The 19,143-nt window shown below is 42.5% G+C and overlaps 1 protein-coding gene across 1 annotated transcript in view; it reads left to right on the top strand.

The window, feature by feature from the left end:
* mrc2 (mannose receptor, C type 2) overlaps positions 1–19,143 on the top strand; it is a 65,821-nt gene that overhangs the window by 23,267 nt on the left and 23,411 nt on the right. The window contains exons 5-13 of the mRNA XM_062985035.1: positions 2,456–2,569; positions 2,783–2,926; positions 5,693–5,884; positions 6,041–6,195; positions 8,662–8,766; positions 12,515–12,630; positions 12,722–12,870; positions 15,695–15,906; positions 15,999–16,141. Coding sequence (XP_062841105.1) covers positions 2,456–2,569; positions 2,783–2,926; positions 5,693–5,884; positions 6,041–6,195; positions 8,662–8,766; positions 12,515–12,630; positions 12,722–12,870; positions 15,695–15,906; positions 15,999–16,141 — 1,330 coding nt within the window. The remainder of the gene's footprint in view (positions 1–2,455; positions 2,570–2,782; positions 2,927–5,692; positions 5,885–6,040; positions 6,196–8,661; positions 8,767–12,514; positions 12,631–12,721; positions 12,871–15,694; positions 15,907–15,998; positions 16,142–19,143) is intronic.

Below are 19,143 nucleotides of genomic sequence, written 5' to 3' on the forward strand. Positions count from 1 at the left end.
AGGCTACCACTGTTGAGTCCTTGATCAAGGCTCTTAACCCTCAGTTGCTCAGACTGTATACTGTCACAGTACTGTTAGTAGCTTTGGATCAAAGCGCCTGGATCAGCGTTGTGCAAAAAACTCAGCATCTTGCTCCTTATCATTTTATTTCCTCACTAAGTGGGGAACTAGTGATTAATATGTATAAAGATTTATTCTGATGATGTATTAGTACATTAAAAACAATAAAATATGGAAATTTGATGGACTTGCTCGGTCATTTTGTTAAGAATAAACAAAGCCGTGCAAAAGGAGGCTAGAATGTGTAATTAGAAACATACGGAGAGACATAAAATAATGCTAATAGAATAAAATTGACATGTAGACATTGTTGTGTTGAATAGAAAAGTAGTTTGTCACTAAGCAGTCTTTTATATACAGTGGGGTCAAAAAGTATTTAGTCAGCCACTGATTGTGCAAGTTCTCCTACTTAGAAAGATGAGAGAGGTCTGTAATTTTCATCATAGGTACACTTCAACTATGAGAGACAAAATGAGAAAAAAAAATCCAGGAAATCACATTGTAGGATTTTTAAAGAATTTATCTGTAAATTATGGTGGAAAATAAGTATTTGGTCAATAACAAAAGTTCAACTCAGTACTTTGTAACATAACCTTTGTTGGCAATGACAGAGGACAAACGTTTCCTGTAAGTCTTCACCAGGTTTGCACACACTGTAGCTGGTATTTTGGCCCATTCCTCCATGCAGATCTCCTCTAGAGCAGTGATGTTTTGGGGCTGTCACTGGGCAACACAGACTTTCAACTCCCTCCACAAATTTTCTATGGGGTTGAGGTCTGGAGACTGGCCAGGCCACTCCAGGACTTTGAAATGCTTTTTACGGAGCCACTCCTTTGTTGCCTGAGCGGTGTGTTTGGGATCATTGTCATGCTGGAAGACCCAGCCACGTTCCATCTTCAATGCTCTCACTGATGGAAGGAGGTTTTGGCTTAAAATCTCACGATACATGGCCCCGTTCATTCTTCCCTCAACATGGATCAGTCGTCCTGTCCCCTTTGCAGAAAAACAGCCCCAAAGCATGATGTTTCCACCCCCATGCTTCACAGTAGGTATGGTGTGCAACTCAGCATTCTTCTTCCTCCAAACACGACGAGTTGAGTTTTTACCAAAAAGTTCCATTTTGGTTTCATCTGACCACATGATATTCTCCCAATCCTCTTCTGGATCATCCATATGCTCTCTGGCAAACTTCAGACGGGCCTGGACATGTACTGGCTTAAGCAGGGGGACACGCCTGGCACTGCAGGATTTGAGTCCCTCTCGGCGTAGTGTGTTACTGATGGTAGCCTTTGTTACTTTGGTCCCAGCTCTCTGCAGGTCATTCATCAGGTCCCTCTGTGTGGTTCTGGGATTTTTGCTCACCGTTCTCATGATCATTTTGACCCCACGGGATGAGATCTTGCGTGGGGCCCCAGATCGAGGGAGATTATCAATGGTCTTGTATGTCTTCCATTTTCTTACAATTGCTCCCACAGTTGATTTATTCACACCAACCTGCTTGCTTGTAGATTCACTCTTCCCAGCCTGGTGCAGGTCTACAATTTTCTTCCTGGTGTCCTTCGACAGCTCTTTGGTCTTGGCCATGGTTGAGTTTGGAGTCTGACTGTTTGAGGCTGTGGACAGGTGTCTTTTATACAGATAACGAGGTCAAACAGGTGCCATTAATACAGGTAACGAGTGGAGGACAGAAAAGCTTCTTAAAGAAGAAGTTACAGGTCTGTGAGAGCCAGAAATCTTGCTTGTTTATGGGTGACCAAATACTTATTTTCCACCATAATTTACAGATAAATTCTTTAAAAATCCTACAATGTGATTTCCTGGATTTTCTTTTCTCATTTTGTCTCTCATAGTTGAAGTGTACCTATGATGAAAATTACAGACCTCTCTCATCTTTCTAAGTAGGAGAACTTGCACAATCAGTGGCTGACTAAATACTTTTTGGCCCCACTGTATGCCGACCCCGGCTCTGATTGAGGAGAACGAAGCTAACCCACGCCCCCTCCGACTTGTGGACAGCAGCCGTATGCATCTTGTCACCTACACTTGACGAGTGCATATGCGGATCAGCACTGTGTACGGAGAGACACACCCTGATAAGCGCACTCTTTTCTCGTCTCTGTGCAGGCGCCATCAATCGGCCAGCAGAGGTTGTAGTTTAATCAGTCATTAAGTCCCTATCCGGCTTACTTTCCCACCCCTTCTATGAACAACAGGCCAATCGTTGTTAATGTGGATGCTCAGCCCAGCCGGCAGGCAGAGTTGAGACTCAGTACGATGTATTCGAGATCCCAGCTCTGGTGTTCTAGCGTGTGTGTTTTTTTTTCGCTGCGCCACCTGAGCGGCACTAAGCAGTCTTTTAAACAATATTTTGTTGTGTGTGTGTTATAATTTGCAGGTTTTCTCACTGCTTATAGCGCTACCTTGTGGATGGGTCTTCATGATCTGGACCTCAACAGAGGCTGGCAGTGGGTTGACAATGCCCCTCTGAAATATCTTAACTGGGATACAGGTGAGTAAATCCCCCGCTATCGAGCCACACACCTCGTATGATAATACACGTTGCTTCAGTGGAACAATGCTCTCATTCATTTCATAATTGCCGAGGATTCGTAATCATGGTGCACGTGGTGACTTTAAAAGGATCGTTGGAAAACCCTGCTTTTATAGGATCATCAGGATCTGAGAGAATGCGATTTTATCAGAACGTGTTTGTGTGTTGTAGACCAGCCGAACGGCGAGAATGATTATGATTGTGGGGTGATTCGGACTGAGAGCTTAGGACGCTGGCAGAACACAGATTGCTCCATGACTCTGCCCTACATCTGCATGAAAAGACCCAATGCTTCATTTGACCCCTTCACTACAGGTGTGTTTCTGTTTGACCCCTTTACTACAGGTGTATCTCTATGCTGTTTCTATGTGTACCTGTTTGCAACATTTCCCAGAAATAAGTTGAGTTTCTTAAAATGTACATTTTTCTTATTTTAATACTAGAAAAACATTTCTGTCTGAATTGACAAAAAAAGACAGAAAATAAAGAAGACACAATTCAATAATAGAATATCGCATAGAACCCCCTAAACATGTGAGAGAAAAAAAGAGAGATCTTAAATAAACCATATTGCCAAAAGTATTTACTCACCCATCCAAATCATTGAATTCAGGTGTTCCGATCACTTCCATGGCCACAGGTGTATAAAACTTCTACAATCATTAGTGAAAGAATGGGTCGCTCTCAGGAGCTCAGTGAATTCCAGCGTGGTACCGTGGCAGGATGCCACCTGTGCAACAAGTCCAGTCGTGCAATTTCCTCGCTACTAAATATTCCACAGTCGACTGTCAGTGGTATTATAACAAAGTGGAAGCGATTGGAAACGACAGCAACTAAGCCACAAAGTGGTAGCCACGTAAAATGACAGAGCGGGGTCAGCGGATGCTGAGGCGCATAGTGCGCAGAGGTCGCCAACGTTCTGCAGAGTCAATCGCTACAGACCTCCAAACTTCATGTGGCCTTCAGATTACAGAATGGGTTTCCATGTCCGAGCAGCTGCATCCAAGCCTTACATCACCAAGCGCAATGCAAAGTGTCGGATGCAGTGGTGTAAAGCAAGCCGCCACTGGACTCTAGATCAGTGGAGACGTGTTCTCTGGAGTGACGAATCATGCTTCAACTCGATAGAATACCTTTGGGATGAATTAGAGCGGAGACTGCGAGCCAGGCCTTCTCGTCCAACATCAGTGTCTGACCTCACAAATGCGCTTCTGGAAGAATGGTCAAAAATTCCCATAAACACACTCCTAAACCTTGTGGAAAGCCTTCCCAGAAGAGTTGAAGCTGTTATAGGTGCAAAGGGTGGGCCGACATCATATTAAACCCTATGGGTTAAGAATGGGACGTCACTCAAGTTCATATGTGTATGAAGGCAGACGAGCGAATACTTTTGGCAGTATAGTGTATGTCAGACCCCTCATTTATTTTTGAATTGATATTTACAATATGAAATTATACAAAGTAAAATACACACAATTTCAACACTCACAACCACAGAATTAATTAATTTTTTTTATTCATTTATGCATTTTCTCCCGATTTTAGCATATTCAATTTGTCTTCCACCTCTGGGGATCCCTGATTGCATTCGAGGAAGGTATATTGTCTGCTCACGCCTCCTCCGACCCATGCGCGGTCCTTAGCGGACCCCTTTCTTTTCGCCCATTCATTCCTCACAGCTCACTGCTCATCAGGGTCCTTGCACAGCGTTTGAAGACCCCACCCACATAGTCCGTCATCCCGCCCTAAGCACTGCCAGTTATGCCCGCTAGGTGGCGCCCAGCCGACCAGTGGCAACGCCGAGTTTTGAACCGAGGAGTTCAGAATCTCAACCACAGAATTCACAACTACAGAATTTTAGTACTATTTTTTTGTTTCGCTGCTCCCATATTTAGGGGCCACCATGCTTGATTTGGCACAGTGTTTATGCCGGATGCCCTCCCTTATTTTTTAGGGCTTAGGATTCCGCACCTCCTAAGGGGTAGTCTGTTTCATCCACTTCTCTGGGACGTTATCCAACCACGTCTGTATAGACCCGGCTGATATGTGACCTATAATTCTCAGAATATGTTATTACTCTATATTAAAGTATATAATATATATAATATATAATATAAAGTCAGGTGGCATCATTAACATAACGAGGTAATAGTAAATTTGCAAATCAACCTCAAAGCCCATGAGCCCCTGTAGTGTACACCGATCAGCCATAACATTAAAACCACCTCCTTGTTTCTAAACTCACTGTTCATATTATCAGCTCCACTTGCCATATAGAAGCACTTTGTAGTTCTACAATTACTGACTGTAGTCCATCTGTTTCTCTACATACCTTTTTAACCTGCTTTCACCCTGTTCATCAATGGTCAGGACCACCACGGAGTAGGTATTATCTAGGTGGTGGATCATTCTCAGCACTGCAGTGACACTGACATGGTGGTGATGTGTTAGTGTGTGTTGTGCTGGTATGAGTGGATCAGACACAGCAGCGCTGCTGGAGTTTTTAAATACCGTGTCCACTCACTGTCCACTCTGTTAGACACTCCTACCTAGTTGGTCCACCTTGTAGATGTAAAGTCGGAGACGATCGCTCATCTATTGCTGCTGTTTGAGTTGGTCATCTTCTAGACCTTCATCAGCGGTCACAGGACGCTGCCCACGGGGCGCTGTTGGCTGGATGTTTGGTTGGTGGACTATTCTCAGTCCAGCTCGGACAGTGAGGTGATTATGTCTGATCCACTTAAATTAGCACAACACACACTAGCACACCACCACCATGTCATTGTCACTGCAGTGCTGAGAATGATCCACCACCAAAATAATACCTGCTCTGTGGGGGTCCTGACAATTGAAGAACAGCATGAAAGGGGGCTAACAAAGCATGCAGAGAAACAGATGGACTACAGTCAGTAATTGTAGAACTACAAAGTGCTTCTATATGGTAAGTGGAGCTGATAAAATGGACAGTGAGTGTAGAAACAAGGAGGTGGTTTTAATGTTATGGCTGATCGGTGTATATCTGAACCTAGTACTGCTTGATGCAATAGACTTTCATTTCTCCATAACCTTCTGATATTCCAGATTCATGGACGGATGATGGGAGCTACCAGTGTGATATAAGCTGGCAGAACTTCCAGGCCGGCTGCTACAGGCTAACCACTGATGAACTGAACTGGAATTCGGCTGAGAAGACCTGCCAGAAAATGGATGCTCACCTGGTCAGCATCCACACACTGCCGGAGATGGAGTTTATTTTAAGACACATGAAAAGAGGTGCAGAACAATACACTCAAATATCTTCATCACCCACCTAATGTGCTATTACTAGTTGTCATGATACAAGGGACCATAATTGAGAGTAGGAATTTGCAATGACTATATTATGAGGAGATAAGGGTGAACTAATTTATTTTCTTTGTTTCATATCAGATGTAGACGAGTTATGGATTGGACTGCACGATATCGCCATGCAGATGAATTTTGAGTGGACAGACCGTACACCGGTGACTTTAACATTCTGGCATGCGTACGAGCCCAACAACTTCCAGAACACACAAGAGGACTGTGTCAATATGTGGGGTCTTGTAAGTACCTTTTTAGCCCCCCCTGTTTATAGAATGAGATATACACTGATCAGCCATCTCCTTGTTTCTACACTTACTGTCCATTTTATCAGCTCCTCTCTGTTTCTCTGCATGCTTTGGTAGTCCGTTTTTATGCTGTTCTTTAATAGACAGGACCACTACAGACTAGGTATTATTTAGGTGGTGGATCATTCTCAGCACTGCATTGACAATAACATGCTGGTGGTGTGCTAGTGTGTGTTGTGCTGGTATGAGTGGATGAGACACAAACACCTCACTGTCCCTGCTGGACTGAGAATAGTCCACCAACCAAAAACATCCAACAGCCAACAGCGCCCCGTGGGTAGCGTCCTGTGACCACTGATGCAGGTCTAGAAGATGAGCAACTCAAACAGCAGCAATAGATGAGCGATCGTCTCTGACTTTACATCTACAAAGTTGGACTAACTAGGTAGGAGTGTCTAATAGAATGAACAGTGAGTGGACACGGTATTTAAAAACTCCACGTGTCACTGCAGTGCTGAGAATGATCCACCACCTAAATAATACCTGCTCTGTGTTGGTCCTGTGGGGGTCCTGACCATTGAAGAACAGGGTGAAAGCAGGTTAAAAAAAAGGTATGTAGAGAAATAGATGGACTACAGTCAGTAATTGTAACTACAAAGTGCTTCTATATGGTAAGTGGAGCTGTGTTATGGCTGATCAGTGTGTATATTAATATTTATTAAAAATTTTATTTATTAAATTTTATTTAATGTATGTATTTATTGGGGGATTATATATATTATGTACAGTGTATCACAAAAGTGAGTACACCCCTCACATTTCTGCAGATATTTAAGTATATCTTTTCATGGGACAACACTGACAAAATGACACTTTGACACAATGAAAAGTAGTCTGTGTGCAGCTTATATAACAGTGTAAATTTATTCTTCCCTCAAAATAACTCAATATACAGCCATTAATGTCTAAACCACCGGCAACAAAAGTGAGTACACCCCTTAGTGAAAGTTCCTGAAGTGTCAATATTTTGTGTGGCCACCATTATTTCCCAGAACTGCCTTAACTCTCCTGGGCATGGAGTTTACCAGAGCTTCACAGGTTGCCACTGGAATGCTTTTCCACTCCTCCATGACGACATCACGGAGCTGGCGGATATTCGAGACTTTGCGCTCCTCCACCTTCCGCTTGAGGATGCCCCAAAGATGTTCTATTGGGTTTAGGTCTGGAGACATGCTTGGCCAGTCCATCACCTTTACCCTCAGCCTCTTCAATAAAGCAGTGGTCGTCTTAGAGGTGTGTTTGGGGTCATTATCATGCTGGAACACTGCCCTGCGACCCAGTTTCCGGAGGGAGGGGATCATGCTCTGCTTCAGTATTTCACAGTACATATTGGAGTTCATGTGTCCCTCAATGAAATGTAACTCCCCAACACCTGCTGCACTCATGCAGCCCCAGACCATGGCATTCCCACCACCATGCTTGACTGTAGGCATGACACACTTATCTTTGTACTCCTCACCTGATTGCCGCCACACATGCTTGAGACAATCTGAACCAAACAAATTAATCTTGGTCTCATCAGACCATAGGACATGGTTCCAGTAATCCATGTCCTTTGTTGACATGTCTTCAGCAAACTGTTTGCGGGCTTTCTTGTGTAGAGACTTCAGAAGAGGCTTCCTTCTGGGGTGACAGCCATGCAGACCAATTTGATGTAGTGTGCGGCGTATGGTCTGAGCACTGACAGGCTGACCTCCCACCTTTTCAATCTCTGCAGCAATGCTGACAGCACTCCTGCGCCTATCTTTCAAAGACAACAGTTGGATGTGACGCTGAGCACGTGCACTCAGCTTCTTTGGACGACCAACGCGAGGTCTGTTCTGAGTGGACCCTGCTCTTTTAAAACGCTGGATGATCTTGGCCACTGTGCTGCAGCTCAGTTTCAGGGTGTTGGCAATCGTCTTGTAGCCTTGGCCATCTTCATGTAGCGCAACAATTCGTCTTTTAAGATCCTCAGAGAGTTCTTTGCCATGAGGTGCCATGTTGGAACTTTCAGTGACCAGTATGAGAGAGTGTGAGAGCTGTACTACTAAATTGAACACACCTGCTCCCTATGCACACCTGAGACCTAGTAACACTAACGAGTCACATGACATTTTGGAGGGAAAATGACAAGCAGTGCTCAATTTGGACATTTAGGGGTGTAGTCTCTTAGGGGTGTACTCACTTTTGTTGCCGGTGGTTTAGACATTAATGGCTGTATATTGAGTTATTTTGAGGGAAGAATAAATTTACACTGTTATATAAGCTGCACACAGACTACTTTTCATTGTGTCAAAGTGTCATTTTGTCAGTGTTGTCCCATGAAAAGATATACTTAAAAATCTGCAGAAATGTGAGGGGTGTACTCACTTTTGTGATACACTGTATATATATAAATGTATATGTGTACGTTTGTAGGAAGGCCGTTGGAACGACATTCCATGCAATTTTTCTTTGCCCTCCATCTGTAAGAAAGCTGCCCAGAAGATAGAAGGACCGATCCAAGACCATGGCTGCAGATCGGTAACTTGTTGCACTGTTTATACAAAAGTCTTTCGCAATAGTTTAAACACTCCTATTACCACTATCGGCCAGTGGGGCATCTATACAGACCAGAGATGTTCACAAGTCACAAAATATGAGTCCGAGTCAAGTCAGGAGTCTTTAGGCTAGGGTCCGAGTCAAGTCACGAGTCAATATAATATACACATATATTGGAAATGTAGCGTAGAAATAAACAAATAATATGTAAGTTCAGATAAAAAACAACAACAGATTAGCGACTGTATTTTGCTGTTTGATTTCTTGCTTTTACTTTCCTAGTCATTGTGCAAATCAGTGTAATTTCCGTAACAAGAAGGTACCAGTTAAAAGCTTAAACTGATACGTTTTGTTTTCATTGCAAAACAAAAGCGCATGATAAATCACGGCACAGCGGCCAAAATCCAAAACACAGCAGGAAAAACCTAAACCACTGCTTACCTTAGCTTATGTTCTTCCAGATGCTATTAAATGTATAATCGTGTGTCCCATTAGGAATATAATCCGTTATTTTGTAATTGTGCTTATAGTTAAAAACCTCCAAACTTTTCCCGGTTGTGAAGTAAAACACGAACACGAAGCAAATCAAGCGTTTCATTGACAATCATCTGTGTGACGCAAACTGAATAAATGCAAATAACAGCATTTCTTACTAACAATTAAAATCAGAAGGTCTGATTGGTTCAGAAAGCGCTCTTTTAACCATTAGTGCCAATTATGTAAGAGAGTTCCATTCACCCCTGTTGCTCCTGTGAAGTGCACTACGTAGGGTGTTACACCATTTTAAGTGAGATTCTAATCCAAAGGTAACGAAAATGTTTAAATGAAGTGAACTTCAAACTGTGTAGGGAGTAGGGAGCGACGCTTCATCACTACGCCGGAAGCTGGCTGTAACATTTATCCATTGCGTGCGTTGTGCGTTAAGACGGCCGGAGCGTTATTGGAGAGCAGAATATTTATAATAATAATAATAATTATAATTATATATATATATAATTGTTACACGTAACTTATGTTAACGCATGCTGACCGTAGCGACTCTTGTTGTTTACGAGTCATTTTTTGCGAGTCATGAGTCGAGTCCGAGTCATTTGAAACGAGTCATTTGAAACACGGACTCCACTCATGACTCGCAAAAAATGACTCGTGAACAATAAGAGTCTAAAGTCGCTGTGTGTGCAACTTACGTGCGACTCGGACTCGAGTCAAATGACTCCCCCCCAAGCCCTGTGATGAAACGGTGGTATGTCAATGGTCAGGACTCTCCCAGGACCACTACAGAGCAGGTATTATTTGGGTGGTGTGTCATTCTCAGCACTGCAGTGACACTGACATGGTGGTGGTGTGTTAGTGTGTGTTGTGCTGGTATGAGTGGATAACACACAGCAGCGCTGCTGGAGTTTTTAAACACCTCACTGTCACTGCTGGACTGAGAATCGTCCACCAACCAAAAACAGCACCCCGTGGGCAGCGTCCTGTGACCACTGATGAAGGTCTAGAAGATGACCAACTTAAACATCAGCAGTAGATGAGCGATCGTCTCTGACTTTACGGCCAGAGCGTTATTAGAGAGCAGTATTTATAATAATAATTATATATACTGTATATACGTATATATATATTTTTATATATATATATATATACGTATATATATATATATATATATAATTGTCACACATAAGTAATGTTAACGCATGCTGACACTAGCGACTCTTGTTGTTCACGAGTCATTTTTTGAGAGTCATGAGTCGAGTCCGAGTCATTTGAAACGAGTCCGAGTTGAGTCTGAAGTCGCTGTGTCTGCGACTTGAGTCCCCATCTCTGATAAGGACATGATTATCTGAGCCTGAGGGGGGTGGCTGAAGATGGTGCCCATTGTTCACCCTGACAAGTATCAAGTGCCAGTTGACATATAGGTGGCGCTATTTGAATTTTACATATTTGTCCATATTTTTAAACCGTGTGTCATACAGTCGTTAAAGTTAAAGCCGATTTCTGTGCTTCAGTCCTGACGCTGTTGTAATCTGAACCATTTAGCTTCACCCACATGGATTTTTCTATTTTCTTATGAGTATCTCTCCCTCCCTCTCTTTTTTTTTCTTTCTATTTCTCTCTCTGCTGAAAGAAAGGATCTTTTCAGAGCTTGTGCTGTGTCATGCAGCTGCAAATCCAGATGTAGCCAGTCAGCATAAAAGTGCCAAAAAAATATTGTAAATATTACAGCCTGTCTCTTATGCACACTCTGTACTTCTGTCCTCATAAGCCACAACCACATACCGTTTACCGGGGGCTGGAGAGGTCAGGCAAACCACACACACACACACACACACAAAGCTGAAAGTATTTTCGTACATCTGGTAAACCTATTTTTCTCTCTGACCTCATTCCTGTCTTATATTTCTTTCTCATATCCCTTCTTTTCCCTTTGTTCCTCTCTTTCGGACATCTAGTTCATTTAGGGCTTATCATTTTTAAACAGTTATCTAGAAAAATTAAGACGTGCTTTAATATTATTGCTGTACCATCAGACGCCCCTGCTGTTTAGCCAGCTGTAATATGAGCTCTTGGCTGAAGACCATATTATTGGGTCAGTGGTCAGAAGTTCCTGCTGGGCCACCAGATCAATCAAACTGACCAGCAGTCATAAAAAAGCAGTTTGTTCTGGTGAGCCCTGCATTTAAAAAAGAAATTCAACACTTGCAATATATCAAACAAACCATTTATGGCATTTAGCAGATTATTTTATTTATAAGTGACTTACAATTGAGGCCAAGCACAGCTTAAGCACATGAGGGTCTTTGCTCAAGGGTCCAACAGTGGCTTTAACATTAAAACCACCTCCTTGTTTCTACACTCACTGTCCATTTAATCAGCTCCACCTACCATATAGAAGCACTTTGTAGTTCTACAATTACTGACTGTAGTCCATCTGTTTCTCTGCATGCTTTGTTAGCCCCTTTCATGCTGTTCTTCAATGGTCAGGACTCTCCCAGGACCACTACAGAGTAGGTATTATTTAGGTGGTGGATCATTCTCAGCACTGCAGTGACACTGACATGGTGGTGGTGTGTTAGTGTGTGTTGTACTTGTATGAGTGGATCAGACACAGCAGCGCTGCTAGAGTTTTTAAACACCTCACTGTCACTGCTGGACTGAGAATAGTCCACCAAAAATATATCCAGCCAACAGCGCCCCGTAGGCAGCGTCCTGTGACCACTGATGAAGGTCTATAAGATGACCAACTCAAACAGCAGCAATAGATGAGCAATCGTCTCTGACTTTACATCTACAAGGTGGACCAATTAGGTAGGAGTGTCTAATAGAGTGGACAGTGAGTGGACACGGTATTTAAAAACTCCAGCAGCGCTGCTGTGTCTGATCCACTCATACCAGCACAACACACACTAACACACCACCACCATGTCAGTGTCAGTGCAGTGCCGAGAATCATACACCACCTAAATAATACCTGCGATCTGACCCCGACTTCCAAAAAAGCTGGGATATTCAAAGAAAGAGTTCTACAAAGTACTATATTAAAATATATTCAGTTCATATTCATATTATGCTGTGACCAACTGCTAATAATTAAATTTGGTCACAACCCCAGTCACAAGCACATCTGTCCCTGATTTAAGCATTATGACAGACAGCTAATGGCATTCATCCTATTTACCTCCTACTCAGCGCTCTCATTAAGACTCTTTCTTTCCATTTCTCACTTTTTTAGGGCTGGAAATGGCACAGTCCCGCCTGTTTTGGGGTTGGAGAGTATTCCGTGTCATTCGACAGTGCCAGAAAAGCGTGTGCCAGCTACAATGCCACATTAGCTGTCATCAGCAACAGGTAACGTTTGGCTGGACATCAACACTAGGGGTCTAATAGAAATGGGTTTAGTACACATGAATAACGAAGACGTTTATGTGTGTGCGTGAAGGTTCGAGCAGGCCTTTGTGAGTAGCCTGGTGTTCGGACGTTCGGATGATCGTTTCTGGCTCGGTCTGCACAATGAGAACGGCACCGGGCCGTTCCGCTGGCTGACTGAGGAGGAACTGACATACTCGAACTGGAACCGAGACCAGCCAGGTACACACACTCGCATACACTGTGCCACATAGACATCTGCATGTGCACATAAAACACACACACACACACACACACACACATTTCTTGCATGTCTAATAAATATATTACAAATTCATTTCCAGTCAGATGAGTCATATTGGAACTGTGTCACTTTCTCTTGGTCCAGAGCAAAGTCTGAACATTTGATTAATTTATTCTGGATAAAGGCCAGTTAAATGTGTCATAGATTTACTATTTAGTCAGAAGAGATACTTTGCTTGATCTTTTTTATGTGTGTGTCTTTTTGTTATCAGGCATTATGTCATGTGCCCCTATACACCCTATGGTATTAAGTATTCGTCCCTTTAGTTTTATCTAGTTTTATATTGTATTGTTTTAGATTTAACATTTTAAATACTGTTATTCCTCAGATATCACATGTTCCACATTTGTGGATCTACTTATTCACTGGTTTGCCATTGAATTAAATGGGAATTAATTAAATTGGAGTTTTTTGGAGAGAGGAAAATAGCAGACGATGCGGCGTATGTAAAGCAATAGGCATAAGTGCATTGTTTATCAATTAATTTCAAACTTATATACACAAATGTAAATGTTTCAGTGCACAAATACGAATGCAGTTTTAATTAGAATGATTTCATTAAGGTTTTCAGCATTTGCCAGGGTCCTGCGCTCCTAACCTTAGTGAATATCGATACATGAATGCATAGTAATGTCTTTTGTATTTATTCCACTTGGTTAAAAATGTGTAGCTCAAATTGCTGAAGAAGTTAATGCTGGTTCTGATAGAAAGGTGTCAGAATAGACAGTGCATATCAGTTTGTTGGGTATGGGGCTGCATAGCCACAGACCAGTCAGGGTGCCCATCGAAACTGGACCACAGAGAAATGGAAGAAGGTGGCCTGGTCGGATGAATCACGTTTTCTTTTACATCACGTGGATGGCCGGGTGCGTGTGCGTCGCTTACCTGGGGAACACATGGCACCAGGATGCACTATGGGAAGAAGGCAAGCCGGCGGAGGCAGTGTGACGCTTTAGGCGATGTTCTGCTGGGAAACCTTGGGTCCTGCCATCCATGTGGATGTTACTTTGACACGTACCACCTACCTAAGCATTGTTGCAGACCATGTACACCCTTTCATGAAAACGATATTCCCTGATGGCTGTGGCCTCTTTCAGCAGGATAATGCGCCCTGCCACAAAGCAAAAATTGTGTTGAGGTGTTGACTCGGCCTCCAAATTCCCCAGATCTCAATCCAATCGAGCGTCTGTGGGATGTGCTGGACAAACAAGTCCGATCCCCACCTCACAACTTACAGGAGCTAAAGGATCTGCTGCTGACATCCTGGTGCCAGATACCACAGCACACCTTCAGGGTTCTAGTGGAGTCCATGCCTCAACGGGTCAGGACTGTTTTGGCAGCAACAGGGGGACCAACACATTAGGAAGGTGGACATAATGTCATGCCTGATTGGTGTATATTGTACCCGGATAGTTAACATGATCTATGAAGCAATGGTGGCCTTATTCAGTACCCATACTTCTTGATGGACAATGTGCCAATAAGCAAAACGTGTTAAAATGCTAACTGCTCTTTCAAGTTCCCATAACACTTACAAGGAGATGTATTTAATAGATAAGAATTTAAGGTTGGATTATAGAATCAGGATGACCTCCATACAAAGAGTGGTACACACTTCACCCATCAGTCTAGACTTAATCACTTAATGATCCAGTTTAAGTTTATGCGCCTAGAACTAACTTGGTCCAAGTGTTGCACTTTGATAGAATTGGGCGTAGTTTGGGAAGGCACACCCACGGTTTTCAATGGTGCACAATTTACCCTACAAAGTCCACAGAACTGGTTTGTGGATCTCTTCTTACAAACTCTTCTAACATATTTTTATGGCACAAACTTGTACATTCATGGAGTCGGCCACCTGGCCAAATTGGGCGACCAAGCTAGAAGGGTCTTGGTCAGGGAGGTGAGAAAGAACCCAACATTTACTTTTAAAGCCCCAAAACTCCTGTGCAGAGATGATAGAAATTTTTGGATGGACAACCATCCCTGCAGAACGCTGTTAAGTGAAAGACAAAGGCATGTGACAGCCCACTTGGAGTTTGTAAAATGGCATGAAAAGCACTGAGGCAACATGAGGAAAAAGAATCTCTGTTTTGATGAGATGAAAATAAGGATTGAGGGATGGATGAATGCAGCCAAATACAGAATCATCTTTGAAGAAGTTTGAAAGAAGACTGGGCCGACAGTTCTGCTTTCAACTTGACAGTGATTGAAAGCATACAGCCAAATGACACTGGAGTGGCTTTGGGGACGTATTCATGGAGGCTTGCAGACGTAATTGCTGCCAAAGAGGCTTTTATAAAGTATTGAATAAGGCGTCTGGATACTTTACTGAATACTTCAAGAGATTATAGTTTTTTTTAAATTAATTTTATTTATAAAAACTCAGATTTATGGGCAAAAATGGCAATTAAATCTATTCAGTTGAATCTACAAGACTTGCAAAGGGGCTGAAAAGGGTCTGAATAGTTTCACAATCCACTTTGTTTCCATAGTATACCAAATGTGCAATTAGACATTATTATTTTAGTCATTAAGTGCCTACATAACTTGCATTCATTTTAAAATAAATCAATTTTATTACGCTCATATTGAGTCGAGTACTGGAACGACTAATGAATAATGACTGGAGTGCGAGAACCGCCAAGGACTCGAGGGTTAACCTCGTTAATCGAAGCTTCCATCACTTACCAGACACGTTTATGCCTCTCGTGACCCTGCGTGATGACTCTATGCCCTTAGCCCCCGTTAAAGATGGGTGTGTTGCCATGGCGACGGGCCATGCCACCGGCCTGTGGGAAGTAAAGGAGTGTGCCGGCGATCGCTTCAAGTACATCTGCAGACAAAACAGAGGCTACCTCCCCAGTCCACCGAGACCCCGACCCACTCCCCCTGTGACGGGATCCTGCCCCTCGGGGTGGAAGAGCTCGAACGCTCATCACTACTGCTACAAGGTGAGCATGTGCGCATGTGTCAGTGCATTTTGTTCATTTTGTCAGTGAGAAATGCTCAGTGTTTGTGTGTGTTTTATTGTTGGTTCTTGCAGGTCTTTCATGCGGGCGAGCTGGAAAAGAAGCTCACGTGGATCCAGGCTCATTTGTCTTGCCGGAAGCACGGCGCCGAGTTGGCCAGCTTTTCCAACCCGGATGAGGAGAACTTCGTCTTTAAAGTACTTCATGAGTCATTCGGGTGTGTTTATTTACAAGTGCGTTTGTATATGAGTCAGAGATGTTCACAAGTCACAAAATACGAGTCCGAGTCAAGTCACGAGTCTTAAGGCTAAAGTCCGAATCAAGTCACGAGTCAATATAATATACACAAAATATATTGGAAATGTAGCGTAGAAATAAAATAATATGTAAGTTCAGATAAAAAAACAACAGATTAGCGACTGTATTTTGCCATTTTACTTAGTGCCTTTACTTTCCTAGTCATTGTGCAAATGAATGTAATTTCTGTACCAAGAAGGTACCAGTTAAAAGCTTAAACTGATACGTTTTGTTTGTCATTGCATCCAAAACACAGCAAAAAAAATCATAACCACTGCTTACCTTAGCTTATGTTCTTCCACATGCTATTAAATGTATAATCGTGTGTCCCATTAGGAATATAATCCGTTATTTTGTAATTGTGCTTATAATTAAAAACCTCCAAACTTTTCCCGGTTGTGAAGTAAAACACGAACTCGTTAGAAAGCCAATCAAGCGTTTCATTGACACATCATGTGTGTGACGCAAACTGAATAAATGCAAATAACAGCATTTCTTACTAACAATTAAAATCAGAAGGTCTGACTGGTTTAGAAAGCGATTCTTTCAACCATTAGCACCAATTCTGTCGGAGCGTTCCATTCACCCCTGTTGCTCCTGTGAAGTGCACTATGTAGGGTATTCCACCATTTTAAGTGAGATTCTAATCCAAAGGTAACGAAAATGTTCAGATGAAGTGAACTTCAGACTGTGTAGAGAGTAGGGAGCGACGCTTCATCACTACGCCGGAAGCTGGCTGTAACATTTACCCACTGTGTGCGCTGTGGGTTAAGACGGCCAAAACAGGTCAATTGTCACACGTAAAAGACGGGTTAATTGTCACACGTAACTAATGTTAACACATGCTGATGCTAGGGATTGTTTACAAGTCATTTTTTGCGAGTCATGAGTTGAGTCCGAGTCATTTTAAAGGAGCACCCATCTGTTGTAAGAGTGTCTGTGTACATGGCTTGACTGATTTGTTTGCACATTATTTGTTAGACTGAATTTGATAGATAGATAGATAGATAGATAGATAGATAGATAGATAGATAGATAGATAGATAGATAGATAGATAGAAATATATATATATATATAGACAGATGATAGATAGATAGATAGATAGATAGATAGATAGATAGATAGATAGATAGAAATATATATATATATATAGATAGATAGATAGATAGATAGATAGATAGATAGATAGATAGATAGATAGATAGATAGATAGATAGATAGGAAAAAAAAAAAAAAAAAAAAAAATATATACAGTGTATCACAAAAGTGAGTACACCCCTCACATTTCTGCAGATATTTAAGTATATCTTTTCACGGGACAACACTGACAAAATGACACTTTGACACAATGAAAAGTAGTCTGTGTGCAGCTTATATAACAGTGTAAATTTATTCTTCCCTCAAAATAACTCAATATACAGCCATTAATGTCTAAACCACCGGCAACAAAAGTGAGTACACCCCTTAGTGAAAGTTCCTGAAGTGTCAATATTTTGTGTGGCCACCATTATTTCCCAGAACTGCCTTAACTCTCCTGGGCATGGAGTTTACCAGAGCTTCACAGGTTGCCACTGGAATGCTTTTCCACTCCTCCATGACGACATCACGGAGCTGGCGGATATTCGAGACTTTGCGCTCCTCCACCTTCCGCTTGAGGATGCCCCAAAGATGTTCTATTGGGTTTAGGTCTGGAGACATGCTTGGCTAGTCCATCACCTTTACCCTCAGCCTCTTCAATAAAGCAGTGGTCGTCTTAGAGGTGTGTTTGGGGTCATTATCATGCTGGAACACTGCCCTGCGACCCAGTTTCCGGAAGGAGGGGATCATGCTCTGCTTCAGTATTTCACAGTACATATTGGAGTTCATGTGTCCCTCAATGAAATGTAACTCCCCAACACCTGCTGCACTCATGCAGCCCCAGACCATGGCATTCCCACCACCATGCTTGACTGTAGGCATGACACACTTATCTTTGTACTCCTCACCTGATTGCCGCCACACATGCTTGAGACCATCTGAACCAAACAAATTAATCTTGGTCTCATCAGACCATAGGACATGGTTCCAGTAATCCATGTCCTTTGTTGACATGTCTTCAGCAAACTGTTTGCGGGCTTTCTTGTGTAGAGACTTCAGAAGAGGCTTCCTTCTGGGGTGACAGCCATGCAGACCAATTTGATGTAGTGTGCGGCGTATGGTCTGAGCACTGACAGGCTGACCCCCCACCTTTTCAATCTCTGCAGCAATGCTGACAGCACTCCTGCGCCTATCTTTCAAAGACAGCAGTTGGATGTGACACTGAGCACGTGCACTCAGCTTCTTTGGACGACCAACGCGAGGTCTGTTCTGAGTGGACCCTGCTCTTTTAAAACGCTGGATGATCTTGGCCACTGTGCTGCAGCTCAGTTTCAGGGTGTTGGCAATCTTCTTGTAGCCTTGGCCATCTTCATGTAGCGCAACAATTCGTCTTTTAAGATCCTCAGAGAGTTCTTTGTCATGAGGTGCCATGTTGGAACTTTCAGTGACCAGTATGAGAGAGTGTGAGAGCTGTACTACTAAATTGAACACACCTGCTCCCTATGCACACCTGAGACCTAGTAACACTAACGAGTCACATGACATTTTGGAGGGAAAATGACAAGCAGTGCTCAATTTGGACATTTAGGGGTGTAGTCTCTTAGGGGTGTACTCACTTTTGTTGCCGGTGGTTTAGACATTAATGGCTGTATATTGAGTTATTTTGAGGGAAGAATAAATTTACACTGTTATATAAGCTGCACACAGACTACTTTTCATTGTGTCAAAGTGTCATTTTGTCAGTGTTGTCCCATGAAAAGATATACTTAAATATCTGCAGAAATGTGAGGGGTGTACTCACTTTTGTGATACACTGTATATATATATATAGATAGATAGAAATA

Source organism: Trichomycterus rosablanca, chromosome 22 (genome assembly GCF_030014385.1).
Source record: "Trichomycterus rosablanca isolate fTriRos1 chromosome 22, fTriRos1.hap1, whole genome shotgun sequence".
NCBI classification, from domain to species: domain Eukaryota; kingdom Metazoa; phylum Chordata; class Actinopteri; order Siluriformes; family Trichomycteridae; genus Trichomycterus; species Trichomycterus rosablanca.